We start from the raw sequence: 26,566 nt of genomic DNA on the forward strand, positions 1-26,566 counted from the left end.
GTTTTGCAGAAGAGTGTTTATGTTCTCTAAAAATTTTCTAGAAAAATGTCATAAAAGCAGTGTAGTAGTTTTTGCATGTTCAATTAGTGTTCTGTAGTATACTAACTCGTATTTGTTTACTTGAGGAAGAGATCTCTTCCACTGAAGAAACCTAGACAAAGTTATTTAAATTATATCAAATCTAGATAAGTACACTACGTACTATCTACAAGTTAAATTATAAGTAATTGGTATATATCAATTCATATGTCGTACTATTTTTAGCTCAGCTAGAACTTGACACTCTCAAACCAACAATTTTGGTACATCATTTGAATTACCAGGAAATGCAGTGTTAGGACAAGGAGAATCTAATTTAGATTAGATAGAAGAAATTCTTCACTATGAGGCCCTGGCACAGGCTGACCAGAGAAGCTGTGGATGCTCCATCCCTGGAGCCACTCAAGGCCAGGCTGGATGGCATCCTGATCTGCTGGCGGGGAACCCAACCCACAGCAGGAGTAAGGACTAGATGGTCTTTAAGTTCCCTTCCAACCCAAACCATTATGTAATTCTCTGAACTAGAATGATTATGATGGTTTTCCTTTAGTGACAAAGGAGGTCTTTTCACAGTATGTGTTTTAATTGTCAGCCCTTTAAGACAGAACATTGTCTTGTCACTTTGGCAAAGTTCTGAAAATGTCATGTTTAAATGAGGTTCTGTTGATTTAAATGAGCACGGTGCACCAAGGGGACAAAGAGCAGGTTTTCAGGAATAAATCCAGAGCTTACAATGCATTATGACTGTGTGCATGCAAATTTGTGACAGCAGAACTTTAGCAAGGCCCCAGATAGCCCAGGTGCTGGAAAGTGATTTACAGGAGAGTTCAGAGCAGCAGCTTCCCACTGTGGGAAATGGGATTCTGCAGCAGCCATCCCTTCCCCTGGGACAAAGGGAGTTATTCCTGCCTTTGTTAGCTTATGCATCTGCACTCCAACGGAGAATTAGCACCTGTAAAGCAGGATGCAGTAGAAGCTGATAAATTTGTTGCCACTGTTATTATGAATAGCAATGATAATACCATTTCAGTATTTCTAGGAAGAGACCTTTCTACTCATTCTCATCTGGAGAGGATTCAAAATGCTATGTTGCAGCAGCAACTGATTTAGAAGATGTTTTAACATATTAACAGTGATGCTTTTTTATGTTAGAACTACAGGCTTGTTTTCCATCATGGGAAAATATCTAAAGCCTATGGGAGTTGTTCCTGCTTCAGAACTGAGTGGTCTACATGAAAGGTTGTGATTTCTGAGTTTTGGTGGGATCTTTTTTGTTGTTTTGTTTTCACAGAATGTGTAAACACTGAGATGAAATGAGAATCTTGCAAATATGGAGAGCTGCCTAGTGGGTTTTCCAGCTCTTTTCTCAGAGGTGTGCAGCCAGCACTGATGTGAGTGCTGGCCCAGTTCAAGAGGAGATAAATCCTTGAGCCTGAGGGCTCTTTAGAACATACTTCCAGAATGTGGTTCAAAGGGCACCTTGCCATGGAGATGTGTGGTCCCACTTGTACTGTGTGCATTGTGTTCTGTACAGCCCTGTCTCCTGGAGAACTTGAAGATCATGAAAATGAAAGGGAATTGCTTGATATAGAAAAATACCTTTCTTGTGACTGAGAAAAGCCATCTAGCATTACTTTGTTACTTTTTAGCAACGGAACACTTTTCATTCACATCAGTCTGCTCTGCTTTTCTGCCTCCTTGTAATGCAACAATAACCCATTGCCTACGAGGTGAATCGTGCAGTTATTGAATAGAATGAGTATAATCAACTGTAAAATATGCTTTAGGTGAGACCTGAAAGTAGGAACATATTTTTTCATACTTGACTGGTCAGTGTGGTTGCCCTGGTTTGTATTTGTATCCCTGTATAAAGCGGGTAATTGTCAAAGGTACAGAGTCTCTTATATTTGGTGCATCTAAAAGGCAGGGTACAAGTTCAGAAAAAGGAAAATAATCTTAACTGGTTAAGGTTACCTGTGTAATGTGGACTTCTTATGTGGGCTTGGCATAGCAAAGTCATTTAATTTCCTCTATTCTCTTTCCATCTGTGTAAAAGAAAAAAAAAAAAAGGGGGGGTGGGGGGGGGGGGGGGGGGGGGTTGGGGAGGGGATGCAGTGGAATAGAAAACAAAATCAATTATCTTCACGTAGAGTAGCAGTTAAAAAACTGACCACACAGAATTACAGGGAAGCACAGCACATACACTCTGCCTCTGGGTAGTGCTGTCATGCAGTCAATACCAACGAGGGGTGTTCAGGAATAGGCTGACTGTGTTTGCTTTCTGAGGCATCTAAATATGAGAAATGCGTGCCAACAAAGTGTTCTCCTGGAAAACCCAGCTCCTTCAGAATAGAAATTGTCAAGAAGGTGGTGCAATTTTACCATGGTTCCTGTTTCTTTGCCTTTCCTAACAAGTATCAGTTATACGTGGAACTTTTCATTACAATAGAATCGCATGAACAAAAAAAGTACTATCAGGTTGCTGTGTCTGGCTTAGCTTCAGAAGTAAAAGTACAGTAATGGGATGAATGAATGGGCCACCCACTGTAAAGTGCGGGTGACCAGTATAAGGAAAAAACAAATCTTGAATGGATATTTATTCCAAAGACTGTTACAAAGAAACCATTCTCAGACTGATGTTGTGCCAAGCATAGGGGATTAAGCTTTTTAATGGCTTTATGTTGATTAACTTCCAAGACATCTAGGAACAAGGAAAAGATTCCATAGCTCCACATAAAGAATATTATTTTCAGACCAGAAATGTGTGCTTTAAAAGATGTATTTTCAAAAGATATGGTAAAATGTAGCAGGGAGGAGGATAAATAGAATTTGTAGCTGCAGATTCAGCTTATTCTGAGGATGGGGACCAGATCTGATCTATATATAGTTAATTCATGAACAAGAAGAGGGTGTAGCCAGAATATGATGTCTGGAATAGAAGATGGCCCCTCGCTGGCTATTGTAGACTGAGACTTCGAGCAGCCTCTACTTGCTCAGGGGCTGCAGACACCAGTGCAGTCTGAGCCACCCTGTTCTTGCCTCCTGGACCGCATGTGCTCAACTCTGTCTTCTGAGAATTGGGGCCTGGGTTTGTTTGAATTAATAGTGAAGTCATTACACTATGTAAATATGTTAGTGTTCATCTGGTTTTACTCACAAGTTATTCTTGCCTTGCTGTGTTGTTCATGTTTTCTTGTTTGTGCAAAATTAGCTAGGAACATTTTAAAAGAAAAGGAAAAAAAAAATGGTAAATAGTGTTGAAACCTTGATTGCTAAGTTTTTTACCACAGGCTGAAGTTGGGTCGGCAGCTCTAAGTTAATCATATAATAAGAGCACGATGACTTTTTAATGACACTGTCTGTCAGGGTCCTTTCCTTTTCTGCTGTCTTTGTCCTCCTTTGAGTTGAGTGTGATAATTTGCCTTAATAGCCTCATAGTACAAATTTTGCTTTTACTGTAGCTGAAGAGTCAGTCAAGCAGGCAGTAGTGCATGTCCAACCACAGACACAGGTTGCCTGAGCCACAGGGGTCTGTGTCCAAGCCCTTCTCCAGGGCAGCTGCTCCATTGCAGGTGGTCCCACTGTGCATGGACACTGCTGGCCCCTTGTACGTGCACAACTGTTGTTGCAGCAAGCCAGGGTGAGGAGCTGTGGCTCTCGTAGTGTGAGTTTAAATGCAGTTGCAATGAGGGGAGTGGGAACTGGGGCACAGTCTGTTCTGATATTAAAGCTGGGCTAGGTCACTTTGATGCCTGATTTCCATTCTTTGAAGATGCTTTGGAGTTGGAGATTCAGAACTTGGTCCCTCTCATTTTGCCCCCCTCGCCACCCCCCAAGGAGTCACAGCTATCACACTGCAGAGGGTTTCATGTAGAATAGGAAGAGACAGAGCAGAGGTGTTTTGAATCTCATATGACACTGGTGGTTTTTGATGTGTAAAGAAAGTACTGGGGATAGAAAGAGAAGCATATGAGCCAGGTGTTCCCATATAAACGACCATCAGGGAGAGGATTAATAATGCTGACATTCTGTATCAATGTCAGATTGCAGTCAGCAGTCTGCTGAAGTGGAGACTGCGGTTCATCCCTCTCAGACATTCAGCATCTGGCTGTCTCCAGCTGACATGAACTCATGTTTTCTTCAGAGCTGTCCTTATAAATAGGAGAACTATAGAAACTACATTTTGAAAACTGGTGTCCTCAATGCTGTGCATTCTGCAATGTAAAGCGTGTTGTGCAAGGAATACCTATGAATAATTTCTAGGATGAGGGCTGCAGACACTGCACAAATGTTTCTAACTTGGAAGCATTCTGTCTCCAGGCTTCAAAGTAGACAAATGAAATTTTGGTACTGACTTCAATATGACAGGGTCTTCCCCTTTTTGTAGAATTTGTGAAAGTTTGATAGCAAAGGAAGTTCATTTCCTCAGTAGCAGTACTATAGAAGGTAAAACTGTCACTTCTTTCTTGCTGAACTTATGCTTGCACAGAGATGATTTCCAATAAAAGCTCCACCTAGAGAGTGCATCATGACCTGGGGACATTCAGACCCAGGTGTTCAAACAGCAACTTGCTGCCAGTTCCCAGCAAAGTTATTTTACTCCCAACTGCAGTATCTGAATATCGACCTGTGGTTTAATGCCCGGTGCTTTCTTTGCTTTAGGATCTGCTAGCTGTTTCCAACTGGATAATATTATCTGAATAAAGTAACTCGTACTTCTAGAATTAATAGATTCAGAGGGAAAGCTCCTTTTCGCAACCCACTGTTCATCCTTAGCAGTAAACATGCTGATCAAAAAGCCTAAAGAATCCTACTCTGAAACAGATGATAAATAGCCAATTAGAGACAAAACTAAAAAGCAAAACCATTAGAAAAGGGGTGGGGAAGAGGAAGAGATAAAAGGCCAAGAACAGTGTGCTGAAAAGGCTAGACGTAGAACAAAGTGTGTGTTAACAAACCTTTATTCTTCAAGCAGTCTTTGGTGATACATTTGAAAATAACATACAATCAAGATCTAGGGTTTTCCTGTCACACTGATGTAGCACTACATTGTTTACTTCAAAGATTACCTAACATTGTTTTGATGCTTTCCGCTGTAACTGCTGGTCATTTTCTAGGCAGTATGAATCATGCAGTCACAATGCCCATAAAATCTGGCGTCAAACTGACTGTTCCCCAAACTTTTGAACCTTCTTTTAATAATGTCTTTTGTAAGTTACCAATCAAGATTTGTGTTTGCAACATAGGATGCTCCTGGTCTCTCCAAATGTTGAGACGGAAGCACTGCTAGGTAATCCCAAGGTCATGAAACATGAGAGGGAAGGAAAATTTGAGCACATGTGTACAGTGTGCACACTGCAGAGGAAATGCAGTATGTTTTCTCTGAAATGGGATCATTCAGTAAAGTGGCACTGACGTGATTCTGAGGTCTATAATTTGTCTTAAAGGTGCAATAGAACAGGAAGGCCCATAGCTGTGCTGCCTTAGGAACTATGATATATAGATATACTATATCCTGGTGGTAGTTTTATGTTGTTCTGTATCATAAAAACATACATACGAATACATTTGGGGTACAGTGTGCTTGCCTTTAAGTTATTTGAAAATACAGCTTATTTTATACTTGCAGCACAGGAGATTGTTTTCCACAATGTTTTGATGGGACTGAAGAAAGCCTGAGTCAGGACCCATGTGAGTCCTGCAGCCTTCCCTGTTCAGAGAGACCTTGCTGAGGTTTGTTTTAGGGTTGTTAAGATCTGAGTTTTCTTTGGCTCTAGCAAATCATGAGAGTTGGACTACTGCATGTTTAAGAAATGTTCTTCCCCTGGTGGTCTAGCAATAGATTGAGTATTACTTTCAAACGCGAATATTTATTGTCTTAATAATGCAGGCTTCTGGGGCCATTAGCCACGCAGTTGGAAGGAGTGATCTTTGGAGGCTGCAGCATACACATCCATGATGTAGCACTATGTCAGTCTGTGAATCAGACCTCATAAACAGCAGCGTTGTTTTAAGTTGAAGAGTTAAAAATAAGTTATTGCTACGAGAAAGTGCCTGTGCTTAATCTAGCAGCAAAAGATGGTGCTTTTCACTCTCTAGGTCTGGCAGAGAAGTGGGCCGGAGATGTTTATTGTTTTAACAAGAAAGAAGCTTGGTAAGAAAAATTGAATCGTTAAGCTTGTCATGGCAACTGAATGGAGTAAATCTGTTTCATTGCAACTGCACAGAATTTTATTTCCAGGAACAATCTGTGCCATAGCAGACACAGGAGTTGAGAGTTTCTTTTGAGATCAGTCTGAGTAAGGATCCATGTCTGGAGCTGTCTGAGAGCACAGCATGATTTCCTCCATGGGATAAATTAACTGCGGCATTCTGCTTGTGCACAGTGAGATCCCTCGCTATCATCTATGCCTGTGTTGAGCTAAGAATAGAAAATAGCAACATCAGCAGTGCTGTGGGAAAACTGTACTACTCCAGATGGCTGCTGATAAGCTCTTTTGTCATGTGGGATTAAAAACAAAATAGTACTAAATGACAATCATTTCCCATCCGCATCTTAATTTAAATGCTCACTTCACGGCTAGGAGAATGAGGAGCAAAGTTTGTCAGTTAGACATGGATTGTCTGAATATGTTTGAGAAGCTATCAGGAAGCAGTTCAGCTTTCTTGCAGGAAAAAATAAATAAAAAAGCTATAGGAGAAGAGAGTTTTCTTTGTTTGTTAATTTTTTCTTCCATTTTTACTTTATCCAATTTATGTGGTTTTGAGTGAAGCACTCTTATTTCCTTTGTTGCAATGGTTTGTGTCCTGTGAGATCGAATTAGGTCTTATTGATTTTCACAGAGAGAAACTTCACTCCCTCTTCAAACTGGTTAGTGGGATAAATCCTATGTCTCACATATTTATCTAGCTCTACAGGCCACATGTGGTATGTCTATCTGTCCTATCAATGTAGACCTTGTAGAAGACAAGAGGATGTTGAGATCCCTGCTCAGGATCAGGTGTAACTAAGAAGTCATTCAATAACTTGCATTCTTTGTAAATGTTCAAGATTTGGGGCTATTTGCTTAAAACTTTAGATTAACTAATTCTTCAGAGAGAAAGAAAAGCAAAAGCAGACCTGGCACTCCTGTGGCTGTTTCACTGTATTGACTCTTCAGTGACAAAGTCCTTGCTCAGAAAGAGAGTTCTCCTCCTTGTCCTGCTTTGAACAGGGCAGAGGTGATCAGTAGGATTGAGCCACTTGGTTGCTTCATCTTGCCTAATGGTTGTGCGATATTATGCAATGTGCACAGTTCTGAGACTGTGACCAACAAGCTCCATTGTTTGTTTCATAGCTGGAGGGAGGAAATCTTGTTCTCTCCTCAGTAGCTCAGGCCAGTTGTGATCATCCAGCTAGCACACTGGCTGTAGAGAGGTCAGCTATAGTAGTAATAGACTAAGTTGCAGTGGTGGTAAACTGTCTCACAAACATGGTGTGTGTAGGTGAGCTAAAAGCAGGAGTTTTTTGGTTTTTGTTCTTTTTGGTGTGGTTGGTTGGTTGATTTGTTTTTGACAGCAGAAAAAGGCATTTCTGGATGTGACTGCCTAACCTACTGGTACAGATATTTGCACAGGGTATTGCTAACTTGTGATCAAAAGGGATGTACAAGCCTATGAGTAGCTGCCTAATATGATTTCTAATATGCTGGTACCTAGGAAGCAAGGCTATTTCAAGGGTAATCTGTGTCCCTTTCCTGGTGCCATCTGTCTCAACTTTGCAATAGTTGCTACCCCTTTGACATGACAACTGTGTCTGCAATGAAGGGTTGGCCTGGTAAATTTGTAGTGCTCTTACTTTCCAGCTGCACAGGCTTTTCTTCTGTTCTTCAGCTCAGTTCCCAGTAACCAGCACGTGACAACTGTTAGAGAAGCTGGCCAGGTATCCATTACGGTAAGCACAGCGATCACATCATTCATGTGGTTCATAGAATCATTCTGGTTGGAAAAGACCTGCTAGATCATTAAGTCCAGCCTGACACTACCAAGGCTATGTAGTATAACCACACATCTCTAAAATACATCCGGGGTGGTGACTCCATCACTTCCCTTAGTAGCTCCTTCCTTATGTGAGACTTCCCAAGTGCTGATCATCATCCAAAGAAAAAGAGCACTGAATAACCTCCTTGCTGCTTCTTCTTATAAAAGTGGTAGTTGCCGTGATCATCTGTCAGGACTGACTCTGCACTTGGACTTCATGATATTTAAAAAACAAACAAGTGAGATGCTTCTGGGGAAGTCTGTAGTGATCTGCTCCACTGTATCACTTATTTAGGTATAGCTCTACTCAGTGTTGGAGGTAGATCTGAAGCCAGCAGTGTTTAGGATTACTTGTGCTGGATAAGTGATGACACAGCTTAAGTAAAAATGCCAGCTGCTCTTCCTGCTTTTCTCTGACATAGCTTAATAGTACAGTGTGGAGCAGCTTTAGCATGAAAACAAATGAGACCTCATAATATGAGCAAATAAGAGCCTGGTGACTAAGGCGCTGGCTGGAAATACTGTTTTCAAATATATGCTGGAGGCCAAGCTGAAATTCAAGCCCTTATCTCCCACAGCTCAGTAAAGTGCTTGCCATCAGACTATTCACTCGCCCTTCAGCACATTACAGCATCTGTCTTCCTCCCTCATGCTTCTGCATTACGTTTTGTAGTGCCAGAGAGAGAGACTGGGGCTGATTGACTCCACACTACAATGGTTCCAGCACTTGTGCTATTTCAGCTTGTGGTGAAACTCTGTGGTTCACAGTGACCACATAAAATTTGCGGGAGAGTAAATGATTCCAGGAAAACTATCAAGAAAGCCTCATTGCCAATTAGCAGAGAAAAGGTGCTATATTAGAAGATCTCTGTCAGAAGGGGTAGGCAAAGGTAGAAATAAACTTCACTTCTGTACACTCTGCAAATTAGGTGGATATGAAAGATAGATAGTCACTCCTTTCCTCAACCTCATCGTGAATTTAATACAAAAATAAGTGCCTTAGTAGTAGTCCTGGAAGGAGCAGATAAAACAAAACAATTTTTTCCTTCTATCATCTGCATCATTTTCTTTGAGTAGTTCTGTAGTGTGCTCTTGCTATTTTGAGTGTAAATTCAGGAAAGGCAGGAATTTCCTCTCACTTAAAAAGAAAAGATTAATATTTGTGTGCTGCTCTCACCTAGCTGGCAAAGGTTAGCTTTGGTCGATAGATGGAGGATGGACATCTTGTTTCAGAAAGAGCAGCACCATTTCAGTATCCATCTTCTATACAAGAACACAAAACTAATTTGAATGACATCTTCTTCAGTGCCCTTCATTAGAAATAACTAAACAATCTGAAAATGTGAATATCACAGGCAAATGTAGGTTATACCATGCTACAACAACATGATGGCCTGTAATCTGGGCTGAAAAAATAAATAAGATTGCTTAAATGCAGCTTCAGGGAGTGCTGCATATTTTATCTCAGTTTCATCTGGTTTCCCATAATATCAAAGCCCTGTTTAGTGGATAGAGATTTACGACCAGAAAATGATATGTATAGCTGAAGAATGTGAAAGGATGAAGTGCCTTGTAGAATTAGTTATCATTGCTGGGGAAGTAGAGCTGGTTTACAGCTTGCTTTTTCCCTCTCCATCTGGGACTGATTTGGGTCTTTGCATCATATCTAGGAAATGTTCTCTGCTATTCTCTCAATGTAAAGACTGTTTTAGATACTGAAGTATAGGAGTTCCTGAAAACCTTGACTTGTGCATGGACAATTGTTAGTATATGCTTCTCAACAAATGTATTTTCTTCATGCATTTTTAAAAGATAAATACTTATTTATCTCAACTACTACTGACAGCAGGACAATTATGAACACATTTTCCCTGCTGTTAGCCAAGACTAGGTACGTGCTCTATTTTGTTTTGTTTTTGCATTTTACTGAATACTGTGAAGATAGATAAATTGCACTGCAAAAGGCATGAGTTATTTTTAATGAATGTCTAGCGGCTAGGAGACAAGGCTGTGTAGGCAATTTTATTTAAAGCTCCCTGTGACTGATAACTAGGATATCAAATAGATGGTGGTTTTGGAAGAAAGATCAAGGCAATTGATGGCATCAGGCAATTTACAAGAAGGTTTTTCATGGAGCTGGCTGGCAGCTGGTTGTTTAGAAGTTTGAATAGACTTGACTGTTGTTGTCCAAGCTGCATGTAACGCAAGACAATTTGCGGGTATGCTGCAGTCATTGCCCTTAGGTAGGTAAACGTTTTGAATTATTTCTAATTTCAGAAATGTCATCTATACTTAGGCCAGGGCTCAAGCGTTAGACTTAAGGCTGATTTGTGTCACTTATCTCAGCAATTTTTAATGCATCTTTTCTAACTTCTACCATTTCTAAATTTGAGATTCAGCAATTAGGTGTATCATTTAAATGTCACTCAGCCTAAAAGCCAAAAGTAAAACAGACAGCAGATTTGGGATGCAAGATAATCATTAGCACCATTTAGTAGGATCAGCTTTTTTTTAAAAGCTATTTGACAAACCAAAAGAAAACTGCAAGTGGGTTTCTTGCTGACAAGTTGCAGGTGTATACCACATGCCCGTATTGGAAAAAAGATGCGGTTATGAAGGTCTTGATGACAGACAAGGATCTAAAATGCCTTCATCTCCAGGTTACAGCTTGTTCATCTGTTTTTTATTTGCATTTTCCCCTGCTAGCAGTGTTAGTATTTTCCAAACTCAGTAAAACCATGCATGGATCCATAAAATATTTTTTTCTGAATTTTCTGTTATTTAATTTAGTAAAGTCCCAATTTAACTATATCATAATTGTTAATTAGGATTAATTATTTTTTGCTGGGAAAAATAAGGACTGATATGGTTGAAGGGAGAGCATTTTATCTAGGTCTGGTTTGCTAGAACAAGGAAAATGCAATTATATGCTGAGAGTACCACAAAGGTGAGCACTTGCATTTGTCTCTTATCACGGTTCCTAGCTAAGAGATTTGACCTTCTTTGATGAATGAGGATGAACTTGAGAGGAAATACTTTCTCTTATGGGAGAAAGCCTTAAACATCAGGTTCTCCAAACAGCTCCGCTCTGGATTCATTCTTCAAAGATGCATATATTCATAGGGCAGAAGTAATGGAGAAGCACTCTGGAAATATCCAGCCAGCTCTTTAGTTACTGTAAAAGAGGTGAGATATTGGAAAAGGCTGCTCAGAGAGGTGGTGGAGTCACCATCCCAGGAAGGAGCACAAGAAACATGGTTTAGTGGCATGGTGGTGGTGAGTCAATGGTTGGTCTTTACCAACCTTTATGATTCTGTGTTCACTGTGAGAATGGTGAAATTCTTATCCTATCTGGTACTTGTCAAAGAAAAATACCTCCTTGTACTTCCAGCCTAGATGCAAATATTAACCTGTTGCTGAGTGTGCTTTCAGTGACTTTGAGGAGTTTTCTGGCTGTTTTTTCTTCAGTGTAGAATTTTAAACTCTTGCCTATGAATGAGAAGCCTGAGTATCTTGAAACCTACAAAAATATAAGGTGTGTTGATACAGCATATATTTAAGGCAAGAAAAGATGAAACCACCAAAGGAGTGGGTTGTAGTTTTGTCATTCTTGAGGCAGTGATCCAGCTCCACCAGCAGCTTAATCCCAAGGACAGGGCTGCTGTGAAGGTAACTGCATAATGGCATCTCCTAGCTTAGTGAATGGTAACTTAACTGTATGTTAAGTTCATTTATTTATTTATTTATTAAATGGACCATGTATATGTATTATACACTGTTTCACCACAAACTTTCTTTTTACCCTCCAGATCTATCCTTGCACCAATGACAAGGAATGTGAAGTTGGGCGGTACTGCCACAGTCCTCATCAAGCATCATCTGCGTGCATGTTGTGCAGGAGGAAGAAGAAACGGTGCCACAGAGATGGCATGTGCTGCCCTGGCAATCGCTGCAACAATGGTATGTCTTTCATTTCTTATTTTCCCTTTAAAATATCAGTATTTTAATAATGTCTACTGAAAATAGATTTCCGAGTGTTCTCAGAAGAGGTATTTTTCCTGTGTGACTGCAGTTCCTTTTCTAAACCAAGATAAAATCCCTTCAGATATTGAAAATAACATTAGCTATAAGCTCTGCTTGTCTTCCCCCTTTTCCTTTGGTTTAGAAAAGTTGTTGAATGATCTTTTTCTTCTGTTTCTAAAAAAATATCTAAGATCTGATTTTCAAAACTGTGTAAGAAACCAGTCTAATCAGTCTGCATAAAAGCTGTCTATCCATTGTGTTGTTGCACAAGGGAAGCTGGGTGCTGAACTAGAGAAGTAGAAATATGGGCCATGTGAAAGTAAGATTAGAGTGACTGGATTCATAGTTGTCATATTAATGTGGAATTGGATGGTGCTAGGCTTGGAAAAAGAGGGGAAGAGAGGCGAGGAGGGAAAAGAGAATCTGTTCCAACAGTACATGTGAGCCAAAATCCAAGAGCTATGCCATGCTAGGGGCTGTTCAGTCTCCCCTGCCTCTTTCTCCTCCTTCCTCTCCCTAAAGCACACCCATACCTGAAGCCATAGTTAGCACTTCCTCCACTCCATTAACTTGCCCTGCAATTAATTGTTTTTAAATGTACCTTTAAAACTTTTCTCCACTTTCTTTAATAGTATTTTTATGATTAAGCCTTCTGTACTACTAGACTTTTTCCTCTTTTGTTGTGGAAAAACCCCCAAATGATGAAGACAGACAGAAATCAACAGCTTACTTCCAGCACTGCATTCAGTGTTGCTCAATTCTCTGGAGCCCATGTTCTTAAGGAAGCAAAATAGACCCGGTGAATCCCTCAGCTACTCCCTCTTGGTGTTTCTGTTGTAACTGTAATGTTTGCATTCCCATACTCTTCTCCGGAGACCTGGGGAGAAGTCTCCAAGACAATCTCCAGGTGGTCAGACTGCAAGACTGTGAGGCAGGGAGTGAAGTGCAGCTGTAGTGAAGACAGGGGCTAGAGATCAGTGACAGAGCTATGTTTAGAGCTGAGGGTCACCAAAGCCGAGCCCAGCACCGCCTTCCCCTTAGTGGTCTCAGTACTGATCCTGGTCCAAGTATGTTCCTCAGCTTCTTCTCCTCTTGTTGCAATTTATAACTGACTGACTTTTCCTCACAGGTATTTGTGTACCAGTAACTGAAAACATCCTGACACCTCACATCCCTGCACTAGACGGGCCACGCAACAAGAAGAACAGTCATTATGCTAGCAAGGATTTGGGATGGCAAAACTTAGGGAGGGCGCAGTCCAAGCTGTCACACATTAAAGGTAAGATCACATTTGCACTTCAATATTCTGCTATGAATAACATTGTGCTGTTAAAATACAGCAGCACACACCAGCAATGCACAGTAATTTCATAGGTTGTGAATCTCTATTAAGATAATTCAGGGCACAATTCAAAAAGCAAGGTAATATTGACCAGCAATTTCATCTAATTGAAAAAGCAGATGCATCTGCTTTCTTCCCTGTATCAGAGGGGATTGAAAATTCATTTTTCAGTTGCAGTTCAATTTCTCCTTAGTAAGTCTTGTGACAGTTCTTAACAGTTACTTTTCTGAACCTCCCTAATTCATCTCTTTTCCTTCAGAAAGCCACAGATGGAAATACCATCTCTCCTTTTTCTGAGCTTCATTTGCATCAGTCTACTCTGAATTTGTCCTTTTCCATTTTCCCCTGAGGTAAAACACTTTGATTGCTCTTTTCAGGACACGAAGGCGATCCCTGCCTGCGGTCATCAGACTGTATTGAGGGACACTGCTGTGCTCGCCATTTCTGGACCAAAATTTGCAAGCCTGTATTGCATCAGGGAGAGGTGTGCACCAAGCAGCGCAAGAAAGGCTCCCATGGACTAGAGATTTTCCAACGATGTGACTGTGCCAAAGGGCTGTCTTGCAAAGTATGGAAAGATGCAACCTCTTCTTCTAAATCAAGACTTCACGTGTGTCAGAAAATCTGAAGGGTAGATAGTACTAAGTATTAAGTGACTGTTTTTTCTGCATTTAATGTGTTACAACATGCTGGGAAATGAGGACTGCATATGAAAGAGGAATGGCTAAAGTAACAAGGTAGGAGTAGAAAAAAGTCACATCAAAAGCATTTCCTTTTGAGCTGGTGGTAAACACCTGAGCAGCCAGAGATTTCCCACTGTGCAGTTCTGTAAATAACTCCTATGGTTTGTGGGAAATGCTAGTATGCAAATAAGTACAGTGGAAATTAATGCCATTTACCTTGCTGTGTTGTCCCACGATGTTCCAGGGGCCAGTATAAGGGCTACAGTGGTTTTCCACCATGGCAATGCCTGCTAAATAAATTGTATACATTGTACTCCTATAGGAAACAGAGCATTCCAGGAGGACTTGTCTGTCAACACATTATCAGTGACTAAAATATTATCCATTGCAGGTGCAAGGGATGGAAATACAGTTACTGTGAATCTCCATACATATGTCACACAGAGCTGACACTTTAGCAAAGAAAGCATGCTTGCAGGACTGCCACAAGAGTCCTAAGTTTTCTAGGCCCTCACAAAAAAGTGAAAACTTGCCATCTCATGATTTCAAGACAGCAAGCAGTTTCTCTAATCAGAGTCATTAAACAGGGTTTTCTTTCCTATATTTAGGCAAACTGAAATGCTTTATGTAGTTCAATGTCATAGTAGGGCACTTAATCACTTGTATTTGTCTCGGTTTACTGCTTGTGTACATTGGATTGAACAGATGAAACAAATACATGCATGCTGAATCCAGAATTATATACAGGCAATTTTCTCATTAGATCTAAATATACATTCTTTTCCTAAAAATACCTGCATTATCGACATTTCCAAAGAGATAATGGAGCGCTGAATATCTAACACTAAGAGAGATGAAATTGTGCCATTGTTACTGTTATAACAGAACATGTAGGCACTTGTTGGGGAATTCAGACAGTACTGCTTTAAACTCAAAGTTTTACTTTCCAGTAGTAGCAATGGGCTACAGTTTGCTATTAGTGCTAGATCTGATTGCATTCTGCAGAAGCATAAATGGATTTTAGAGATAGCAAAAAGAGTTGGCACTTGTGAGCACTTCCTCTCCTGCAGAAAACAGTGCAAAAAAATATGGTACAGCCACAAAAGACTTATTAAGCATCATGTGATGATGCAGCATACCGGTTTCCAGCATGTAACTATCTAACATGAACTTGATCTCTTCTAAAGGGATCTTCTCTGGATTTTTCTGTCAGGAATTCTGGAAGTACACAGACTATGGAAAAAACTCGATATTGTTTGTGTAGCAGTTAGAAGTCAAAGAATGGAGACTATCCTTTTTTTCTCTCAGTTCTTTTTAAGCTTTTGTCATTTTACTTGTTCACAAGTAATTCCTTTGTATAGATGGTGATAAAAAGTTTGATATTTCTTTTAAGAAGTCTAATTCTATAACTGACGTACTGCTAATCTGTAATTACCCATTTGTAATTACTCAGTTTCACATTTTGTATCACACAAGATTTTTCTGTTTCATCAGTTCTTAACATATATACACCAATATGTAGTTTTGAGACCACGTCATCCTGTACCTCAAACAATTTTTTCCACTGATACATCTCTACCAGTGGTTGTTTCAAAGTTACACCTTATGCACCCACTGAGGCTCGGATTTCCGAGTAAGAATATATTACCTTTAGACTCTTATGAAAGAAAATTAAGAGTAATTCACAAGTCTCTTGCCTTACTACAGTTATTTTTTAATTGCCAGAAGGGACTGCTTTGGGGTGGGCTCTCCTGTTTTTAACAGTCTGAGTTAGACTTCAATATCACAGTCCTACCAGCTCCACTTTGGTTATTTCAAAGGAGTTCTTGTGTACCTTACAACAGGAATAAGGTTCAGAAATAGCAGAATTTCAAGATATTAAAAAAGTACAGGAACCAAATCTGTGTTATTTACACTGTCAGCACACGCTCAGCAGAGGAACTCTGTTGCCTTCATTGCAACTGCATGTACAAGAAAACATAACCCAAATGGAGCAGTTGGGTTGCAGAAATGGGCTCAGCAATTTTTGGCTGTTCTTGTCATTAGCCTAACCTTCTCCCTTCTCCTCTAACAAAACATGGTTATGTGGGATAATTTATTTACAGGAAATGTTTAATGAGATGTATTTTCTTATAGAGATATTTCCTACAAAAAGCTTTGTAGCAAAATATATTTGCAGCCTGATGACTTTTAATGTAGAAAAATGTATAATAAGATTAAATATATTAAATGTCCTTTCCCATTTCTCCACAAATCTTTTACCTGTATTCTTTTACTTACCTGCTGCTTCAGAAGATTAGTTCTTTTGTTCTGGAAGGACACGTATACTTTAGTTGTAAAAGTATAAGCATCTGATCACCCTTGTCTCACAACACTATGTAGGCTGAGTTGCAGTCAAACACATAAAGACCAGATTAAAATGATCACATGTCATTTCCACCTAAACATTTGAGTACTAGATTTGAAAGTAATGCCTCTGGATGCACTGCTTCAACTCGGCTTAAAAAGGAAAGAGTTCAGACACATTCCTTGGATAGCAATACAAACCTGAGACTCACAGTGGGTACACCTGACATTAAAATTACAATGGAATTTTGCTAGAGGTTACAGCACATAAATACATTGCTACAAAGTTAAGAGCTAGCAAATCTGAAATGGTAGATAACTAGCATTCAGCTCTAATAACATGAAATAATCCATATGACCCAACTGACAACATTGCTACAAGAAACAGACAAGTTTTGAGCCCAGGAAAACCCTTCCAGGTCTCAATAACTATTGCCAAATAAAGGCTGTGGTTATTGAGCAACGGTCTCAATATTCTTGTTACTTGTTTCTGGGAATCCTTTGCTCAAACAGATGTACACTTGGAGAATGAAATGGTCCCGAAGTAGCATTAGTGTTTGTAAAAAATAAAAAGGTTTTGCTACTGTTCCTTACAGTCTTTGGTGGGTAGTCTTCCTTTGACCATATTAACACTTAGAGCAAACAGCACTGTAATAAGAAAGTTGTGAGCATCTTCAGATCCCAGTGACTTCAATGGAGATTGAGACAGCCAAAGCCTTCAGAGATTTAATCTGGGAACAAAAACAATAGGCACAGGCAGTTCATTGCACACCACAAATACTGAGCAACATTGCTGAACTGAATAGCATGCAAGCAGTTTCGCAAGGCTGAATTTTGAGTGTTTAGAAGCTACTCAGTTAACATTTTGGGGAAACATACATCAGTTTAAGAATAAAAGAACAGCTAAATTTAGAGATAATTGCTCTCACTCCCTGTTGCATTCATCAAAGGAATTAAGAATGGCTTTGGCTCAGTAACACTTCAGAAATCTGCTGTCATGACAGAAGTACTGAAGAGATTACCGCCGAACAATTCAAGTACTCTTCCTATTAGCCTAGAATGGCCTCAGCAATGCAACATCTATTTGGAAATACTCACTAACTTTCAAAAAGTAATGGATTTCTACTCTGTAGCAGCATATATTTGATTTACAATATATAGGTGGGCATGTATCTATTACTGTATGATTTGCTTTGTCTTATGTTGTTTGCAATCCATAGTATTTATAATTTAAAACTTTTTTTTTTTAATTAAAGCAGTTATTAAAATAGATCTATGTACTTATTTTCAACAGTGTATGCCCAACATCTGACACTAAAACACAGTTCACTGGAATTTGATACATCTTCTGTTTTCTGACTTTTCTGCTCTTTGTCTTAATTTAAAAATAAAAAAAAAAAAAAAGGTAAAGAAAAACAACAAGACATACGAACCTTCTTGAACAGGAGGCCAAGAGGGTGAGAAAAAGGGAATCCTCAACTTTTCCTTGTCAAGAACCTGCCAGCCCTTTCTTAATTTCACAAACCTGAATCCTCGCCCCAATCAGAAAGTTAAGTTCAATCAGAAAAGATCTTTTATCCCTTCCTGTTGACTTTCTTTCTTTCTTTCTAGGAAAGTCACTTACTTACTTAAAAAAAGGCATCCTGAACTTGAAAGCCAGCAGAAACTCACATATTCTAAGCCAAGGCTTTCAAAAACCATTCACTCTAAGAGAGATTTATAGACATTAAGAAAGACCCCATTATAAACAATCAACAAATGGGTGGTAAGCTGTTCAGAAAATAACTGTTTACACTGGGAAAGTAAAATAAATGCACAAAACTGGCCTCATATGTACTTCATGCCAAAGTGAATGGAAGTTCCTTTAGTTGGTTAGGACTTTCTATTTTTGCACTGGGCAGAGTTTCAATCAATTCAAAGCTGTCATTAAGTTTGTTTTAAGATCAGACTAAGAAAGAAAAGTTGTTACACTTTCTTACCTTGCTCACCAGTCTGATGCACAGCATCTACCTGAAGCAGCAGGAGACAATGAAGGAACAGAGTTAATTCAGAAGGGCTGCACACCCCAATTAGATTAATGTTTTGCTATGTGTTGAACAGAAGCTTTGTGCTCAGGTGCCCTATTTTCTAATACTGTTTTTTACATGCTCACTGCTACCAAAGAGTGCATACAGTTCAGTGTTAATCACAAGGCTTTGGATGTGTCACCAGCCCTCAGAAAATTGTGCAGACACCACTGCCACAGCTAGCAGCCTGCCCGTGGCTAGGGATCCAAATGGAAGAACAGACAAAAGCAGGAGACGGCTGCGCTACAGAACTCCAGCTGGTCCCAGAGCTGCTATTGTGACCACCACTGATGGGACTGACCCCGATGAATATCCAGCACTGGATGGAGCTCATTGCAAACTTGTTTATCCTGGCAGCTCCCTGTTTTTTTTGGAATTGCTTATTGTTATAGCATGAGTGTCAATTACTTATTTACAAATGTCTGGTACCAATAAACTCTTTGTATTTTTTTTACAGTACCGGCTTGCAGCTTGATTTAGAAGTGGTTTGTTGCATGCCAGCTTCCTGAAGTGGAGGAAATCTTTTAGAGGAAATTAACGTTTTAAGAAGCATGTACTTTTTCTTTTCTTTCTTTTCTTTCTTTTTTTTTTCACCAGGAAAATTCTATTTAAAAAAGGGAGTAGAGTAGTAAGGAATTTACGCAATAAGTTTTCCTGACACAGATCTTAGTATTTCAGACCTTGGCAAAACTCCTACTGTAATTCTTCACTGCTGTTATCAAACTTGATTGAACAGCAGTCAACAAATCAGAAATGCTGCGTGATTGCTATGGCATATGCCTGTTTGATTTCTGTTGCTTACAGGCTATTCTTTGTTTCTGCGAATATGCTGTTCATCAACATTTACTCAATAGGGTTGCGAGCTTTTTTCTTTTAAATCAAGTGTTAACCAAACCTTCAATAATTCAGTGAAATCATAAGCCTAGATCTCTAAATCTCCTTACTTAATGATAGTAAATTTTAATGGAGTCATAAAAATACATATATATACATACAAATAGTGAATAACAAGGTTCTGCAAGAAATCTGCAAGGAAGTTTGGAATGCACCACATTTATGAATCCAATGACAACCCAAAGCTCTAGAAAAATGCACCTGCAAATAATTTGGACAGCCTTTTCTCTCTCTACCCAAGCAGTTATGGATATTGTAAGAAATGGCTCTTCTGAACAATGGAAGATGATAAAAAAAAAAATCCTTTTGAACATTTGTTCTCTCAAAAAAGCATCGACTCTTCTGTTTCAAAGGATATTTTACTGTGCATTGCACACAATAAATATGCCTACAAAAACCAGAAGAAATCAAAAGAAGAAAAATTCTTTCTAAAGTTTAATGCTGAGAACTGAAATTGACTCATGACAGAGTGCAACTGTTTAGCATTTGCTTTCTGTTTTCCAGAGTCTGTCCTAATGACTCAAAGTAAAAGCGCATAGATGCTTTAGTATTTAGTACTACCCACCTGAATGCCTGAACGACACCAACAATAAAAAATCATCACTAAGGTAAGCAGTCCACTGCTGTATTCCTTCCAGGGTTTACAGTAACACAAGTTTTCCTAGGGTGTGTTGTGATGATCACTTGAAAATAAGCAGTTATTTAGAAAGGAAAAAACAAATGGCAGTTCCCATCACATTTGAGGTCTTGGTTGTATAATTTATGTTTTGAAGGTCATTATCCCCATTGGTTAAAAACCTACTCAAAATAAGCCAAAAGAAGAAAAACAAGCTCACATGAAGAGCTCACATCTTGTTTTGCATGCAAACTTTGCAACAAAATATAAAATTACTTAAATTGTGTCTTACCTTTAGTAAGGGTCATCTTCTCTATCATCCTCTTCCTAACATGAGCAAAGAGATTCATTGTATTTAATGGACTCCTCTGCTGGCAAAAGCAAATGTCGAAGTAATTTTTACATGTCCTAAAAACAAAGCAGAGAGGTAATTTTCCTACAGGAGTTCAATTCTAATCCTCCTTTTGGGAATCACTACATAATTTTGCTTATAAAAAATCTGCTAGGGTTTGCAGAATCTGTTCCACCTCTGCTAAATAGAAGTAATTACATGAAATGTAAAAGAAAGATCAGATCCATTTTTCCTAGTTTCTACTGAGTGCTAACAAATTGATTACACAAATGGTCAAGGAAATGTGAGATGAACTTTGGAACTGGTTGAAATAAATGTTAAATCCTGTTTCCTTGAGCACAGCCCAAGCATTTCCTACACCTCTCTGAAACATAAATGCTTTCAGTATATGGAGCCTGACTTACCAGTGATCCAATAGACAGAAAGTCCTATAGCACTCAGTGAAGCAGCTGAAGTGCAGCGCTTGAATAATGTTGTCATTCAGAGCCCTTGTGTCACTACATGGTATGAATAATCTTTCCTGAAAAGCAAAAGCAAAATCAGAAAATGCCTTTTGTAGAACTGAAAAAGCTTTGGACATCAGCAGTGAGAATTGTTTCAGGAAAACAGCTGTACAAGAAACAAGGAGGTTTAGGTCTGGGGGTTGATGGTTTATGTGTTCTTTAGGAAGAAAATGACTGTGAAGATGATGATGAAGTGCTGTAATATAATGACTGGTTGTGAGAGGGTAACCTCATACAAGAATTCAAAAGTCTGAGTATCAGCAGGCAATTTTAGGTTATCATGCTGTTTGTGAGCATGGAAAGCCACTGTATTTTAGCCACTTAGCTATTCTAAACACAGCCATGAGCATACACTTTAAGGCACAATTTGCATGTAAGTTCTAACAGTGTTTCCTCAAGGTAATCTCAATCTGAAGTCACCAAGACAGGAGGTGGCTTGATTCTTGTTTAAACACATCTGGCTTATTCCCATTCATTTTTATCTAGACTGCTTTTTTCTTCCAGATTAAGGGGACACCTAGTACCTACAAGTTTCTCTTCATTAAGATACTTCTACATGGAAATCCACCTCTCAATCTAGTTAATGGTCTTTGTATCACAGTCCTTTTTTGCTGGAAGCACACAAAGCACACATCAGCATTAAAGGATAGCTAAAGAGAGTTGGCAGGAGGTTTTGACATCTGCACTGAAGAAATTGGAGGCTTTTGAATCTTGGGAAATTGGTGAGACTGATCATCATTGTGAGATAATAGGAGTAACTGCTAAAATGATCATCATTTAAATACATGTATTGGCATGGCTGACATTTAGATCAGTGCTTGCGGATATGCACAGATAAATGCTGCAGCTTAGAGATCATCAGAACTACAGCTGGTAGGAAAAATCTGTGCGGAAGACATTTAAAATTATTCTCTTTCACTACTTCCATTTGGGTGTAGAAGACAGTATTACCTGAAGACTTTCATATGTTAAGTCAACTCTAGATAAAATTACATTTTATACTAACAAAGTGTTCATAACCTGTGCTGGTATTTGTTTGCTTGGTTGTTTGATGTTGTTTTTTCCCAAAATAAAGAATACTGAGGTCTTTATATTAAGAAAAAAAAATGTAGAATCTGGTTCTCTATGCCTAACCATCCATCTCAAAAATGTTACTGTTATATGGGAAATATAGTGGCAACTTCCGTTCATTACCAGGGTCAAATATATTATCTCTAGAAGTAGTACTTTTGGGTATCCTTGGGAATTTGAAGTTTAACTATATTTTCACAATTAATATTTTTAATGCTTAAAAAATGCATAGATACTTAGTAAGGGATTTAGTCAAAAAGGAGATCTGGCACAGGATCACTTTCAGCTAATTTTAACTGTATGAAAGTTAGATGTCACAACAAAACTAGTCATGTAGACAAAAGATGCTGAGAAAATAATTTAGCTACCCCACAGTAAAAGCTGATGCTATAGAAGTCTGTCTGTTCTGTGTCTCTGTTTCCCACTGAGTAAAGGTAGAGCAGCAACACTTATTTTACACCAGATGTTGAGCTTTCAAATGGGTAAAGCCAGGGAAGATGAACTGTACATGTGCTGCACAGAAGTGAGGGGTTTAAGCAGTATATGGAGGACAGCAGGAAATAAGAGAGGGTGAAATACTGCCTAAGTCTTCACTTCTCAATTAATCCTTTCTGCAAGAGACTCCTGTAAACAATCAGGACATACATGAGCATCTCTGAAAGCAGCACTAGTATGGTCCTATTGTCTTGTTTGCCCCATTCCCCTTCTCAATCTGTAGTCACTTGTCTGTACTTGAAATCTAAATCTTTGGTGCTGGGACTAACTTTTACTTTTGTATTTGTACAAAATTTAGTATAACAGCACCCAGATTCACTATGAAAACTCTACTATCTTTACTGTTTTTACTACAACATATAATTGGAAACAAATACATCAGATGGGATATATTCTGTTCATGATTCCTTAAACTCAGCGTAAGGAAAACAATGTCCTGCCTCACACTACAACAGTTTTCATCTTGTGGTCTGTGAAACCCCTGTGTTTGGGGAGCTTAAGATAGAAAGCCTGCCTGTTGCCAGCTGAAAGTAGCTAGTTTGCAAATCAAAAAGGGGCTACAAAATTACTGTTCTAAGACAAGAGTGAAAAACATGTGTACTCTTTGTAAACATGAGGTTATTAAAAGCCCTGGGAAGTGATTTTACCTTTTTGGAGAGAATATCAATCAAGCTGTAGTTGTTTCAGGAGATACACACCCTGCAAATCCAAGCAAGATGATTTCAAGCAAGTCCTGCAGAATCTCCTCCCAGCAAGGCACAATGGCTGGTTCTAGGGCTGTGTGTTTCCACGCACAACAATCTTGTCTTTACACTTGACATCTCTTCTGATGTCTGCAGAAATTCCAATTATCCTCTCTTCATATCCCATGAAAAACAGGTCTTGAGTACACAGGGATTATTAACTGCTCTTATGGTAATTTAAATTCCATTTCTCTGATATGCAAGGCAACAAGCTGTAGATGGACCTTCCAGTTAGCTTTTAAAAGAAAAAAAAATAAAATAAATGATGCATGACAGTCATATGCTAAACTCATTTTTCAATCTCATTTTTTAATCCATTGCCTGGAAAATGCAGCAACCTAACCCCAGCTGATGGAAGGGTGGCTTCAGGGCTGTGAATTAAAAACAGCCTGCTAGGGGGAATAAGGACAGGTGCAGGCTTTGGCCAGCCAGCTACAGCAGTGGAGCTGATTGTGAGGAGGGTTGAGACAAGACCATTAATTAGGATTGGGGAAGAACAGGACACCATGACAAGACAATTTTAAACCCCGTGACCTTTCACCTGAAGAACCCTGGTCCAAGTCCAGGCATGACCAAGGGGATTCCAGCTTGTCCTAATGATGTGACAGCAAAATACTCTGTCCTCGAGGTGGTTGGTGGTCTTGGACTTCTTCCCAGAGTAGCAGAGTTCCCAGCTTTGCTAAACTTTGGTCCAACTGGCAGCCCTTGTTTTTCTATAATGAGGCCCAAGGAGGAAATGTGCTAGAGAGATGCATTCTGTCTTTCTTCTTGACAGGTACCTCTCCAAAGTGTTTCTTTGCACTCTAGTGCAGCAGTGTAAGCTGAACCACAAACACCACTAATTGAGGTGGCAAGGCTCAGCCAAGAAGGGGTCTCCTCAGGAAAGGAAAAGGCCATTTGCTCCCACACTCTTCCTAAAAGTAGAGCGAAGATGCAGGTGCCACAGTATAAAAAACATAAAAATATAAGAGGGTGTGCAAAGAGGGCTACAGAGTTGGAGAAAGGTCTAAAGGGCAAGACATATAAGGAGCAGCTGAAGTTCACAGCCCACAGCTCCTCACATGGGACAGTGATGGGACCCAAGGGAATGGCATGGAGCCATGTCAGAGGAGAGTCAGCCTGGATGTTAAGAAAAGGTCCTGCTGCAGAGGGCAGTGGGACTTCCCAGGGAAGAAGTCACAGCCCTAGGCTGCCAGAGTTCAGCCTCTCAGCAATAGGGTTTTAATTTCAGTGGTCCTCTGCAAAGCCAGGAGTTGGACGTAATGTTCCTTGTGAATCCCTTCCAACTCAGGATATTCTATGATTCTATGAAAACCCCCAACCAGGCTCTCAGGACCATGATATGTCTGTGTGTGATATGGTTTACAGCCAACACAATGCAACCCTCAAGGAGATGTGGCGCTTTGAAATCTAAAAATTAGTTTTTTAAAAGTTGCTTTGCCACAGGACAGTCTTCTTCCCAGTGGTTGGTTAATTTGTGGTTGCAAGTGAAGGGAGGCTGAGAATCTTGAACTGGAAAGGCTGCTGCCAGGTTGAAAGCAGGGCTGTTTGGGTATTTTCAAGGAAGTCAGATTGTATCTGCCCATCTGTCCATCTACTGATTTTTGTTTGCAGGTGTTTATTTACTGAGCATAGGGATCTGGGATAAATGCCAGATCAAAATCTGCATGTACAGTAATAGGAGACTGTTTAGAGAGGGGAAGATGGCCACTTTAACATAATATCAAAACATTTTTTTGCAATGTTCGAGGCAACTCAAAGATCAAAAATCTCTCAAAGAGAGAATTTTATGTTACTTAGCAGTTCTCAGGCAAGGCAGGTTCTTAGCCATAATTTAAAGCTAGGTATCGAACCATCGAATATTTGTATTTAGAACTTACTAAAAGTCTTAAATCTCTAAATTAATTTAACTTTGCGTACCAAATGTCAAGGGCTAAATTTCTACTCTGGTTTTCCCTATATATGCAGTAAGTTGAACTAATCTTGACTTTGAATGAAATCACATTACAATGACTACGATGATGAAATTGAATTTACAACTGTAGGAAAATAAACAAAATTCCCTGTGTTCTTTTCTACACGATGAGTATTTGGTAAGAAAAAAAAGAATCCAAATTTAGGAGTATATATTCAGAAGTCCTAAGCTGCCATCTCTGCAATGTAGGACATTTGTAGTTTGCCATTTGTGTAATAATAGGTAAATAAAGACAAATCCACCAAGATGTTTAGAGACACTGACTTCATCGCATCTCTCCTGCATTTTCTGATGAACTTTTCTGTAATATTCATTACAGAAATTCTTATGACTGCTGGAATATTTATCGCAGTTCTAGCACTTGCATCCTTCACTTTAGCAAACAAACTTTCTGCAAAAAAATGCTGTTGATAAACTTATAATGCTCTGCATAGAAAAAGTGTCTACTTACTTTTGCAATGCTTATAAATCCTGCATATAATACACACTATTTACTCAAGTGTGACAAACTTTCTTTGCACTTAAAAGCCTCCATCTTTCTCTCTCAAGCTGTGAGAACAACTTCTTGTGGGGTCAGGCACTTGGACATCCCAAAGGCAAAAGTCAGAGGTGATTTCCTCTGATCCAAGCTTGTTTTGCTCTCACTTCACTGTCCCTTCACCTCTGCTTCACCCCCAGCTGTCCTTACCTTCCTCTCCTCGCCTTTTCTGTTTTCCATAGATTTCTCCTTTTTCTTCTAGTCCCTAAGTAATAATCCTCTGCCAAAAATAGAGAATTAGTGTGTCATCTTTCATCACAACACTGATAATTATGCTCTACCTCTCTCCATTTCCTTTGCATTTTGTGTATTTATATAACATATCTTCAAGACAGGGAAATTCTCTCTTACTGTACCCAGTACTACAGTGTCCAGCAAACCAGGCCTGGCTTTGGTTGGTGTCTCTTAAATAACACCCACAATCAAATCTCTGCAAGAAGAAAAGCAGCCTTTCCACGGGCTTCTGGCAGAGATGAGATGGTTTTTTTTTCAGGCTGAACTTTGATAGAAAGCACCATGGTCTCACACTGTAGAAGCTTTATACCATTAGCCACTTGACTTAAATGGGTTAGAAATCTATTCTCTTGGACAAGTCTGTAATTCTTTGTCATAGCCTAGTAAGATGCTTTTATTTCTAACATTTCCTATCTTTTTTTTTCCTTTGAATTTCTCCTTACTATTCAGATAGTACATCTACAAAATTTAGCTTTTTACAAATCTAGAAAATATAATACAACCCAGACACCAGTTTTTCCCAAACTCCCACATTTCTGTCCTCAACATTGTTTTTAAACTGAGTAATTACACCAAAATCTGGAGCTTTTGCCACAAAGTCAGCAGAGTCTGTCAGATAGATGGAGA

The 26,566-nt window shown here is 39.3% G+C and overlaps 1 protein-coding gene across 1 annotated transcript in view; it reads left to right on the top strand.

The window, feature by feature from the left end:
- The window catches only part of DKK2 (dickkopf Wnt signaling pathway inhibitor 2), a 40,055-nt gene extending 23,014 nt beyond the window's left edge, over window positions 1–17,041 (top strand). The window contains exons 2-4 of the mRNA XM_015861378.3: window positions 11,868–12,018; window positions 13,211–13,360; window positions 13,801–17,041. Of these exons, the coding sequence (XP_015716864.2) occupies window positions 11,868–12,018; window positions 13,211–13,360; window positions 13,801–14,051 (552 nt within the window). The 3' untranslated portion in view covers window positions 14,052–17,041. The remainder of the gene's footprint in view (window positions 1–11,867; window positions 12,019–13,210; window positions 13,361–13,800) is intronic.
- The last annotated feature ends 9,525 nt before the right edge of the window (window positions 17,042–26,566 follow it).

The sequence above is a fragment of the Coturnix japonica genome, chromosome 4 (genome assembly GCF_054131305.1).
Source record: "Coturnix japonica strain WE chromosome 4, WE-NBRP24, whole genome shotgun sequence".
Classification (NCBI taxonomy): Eukaryota; Metazoa; Chordata; class Aves; order Galliformes; family Phasianidae; genus Coturnix; species Coturnix japonica.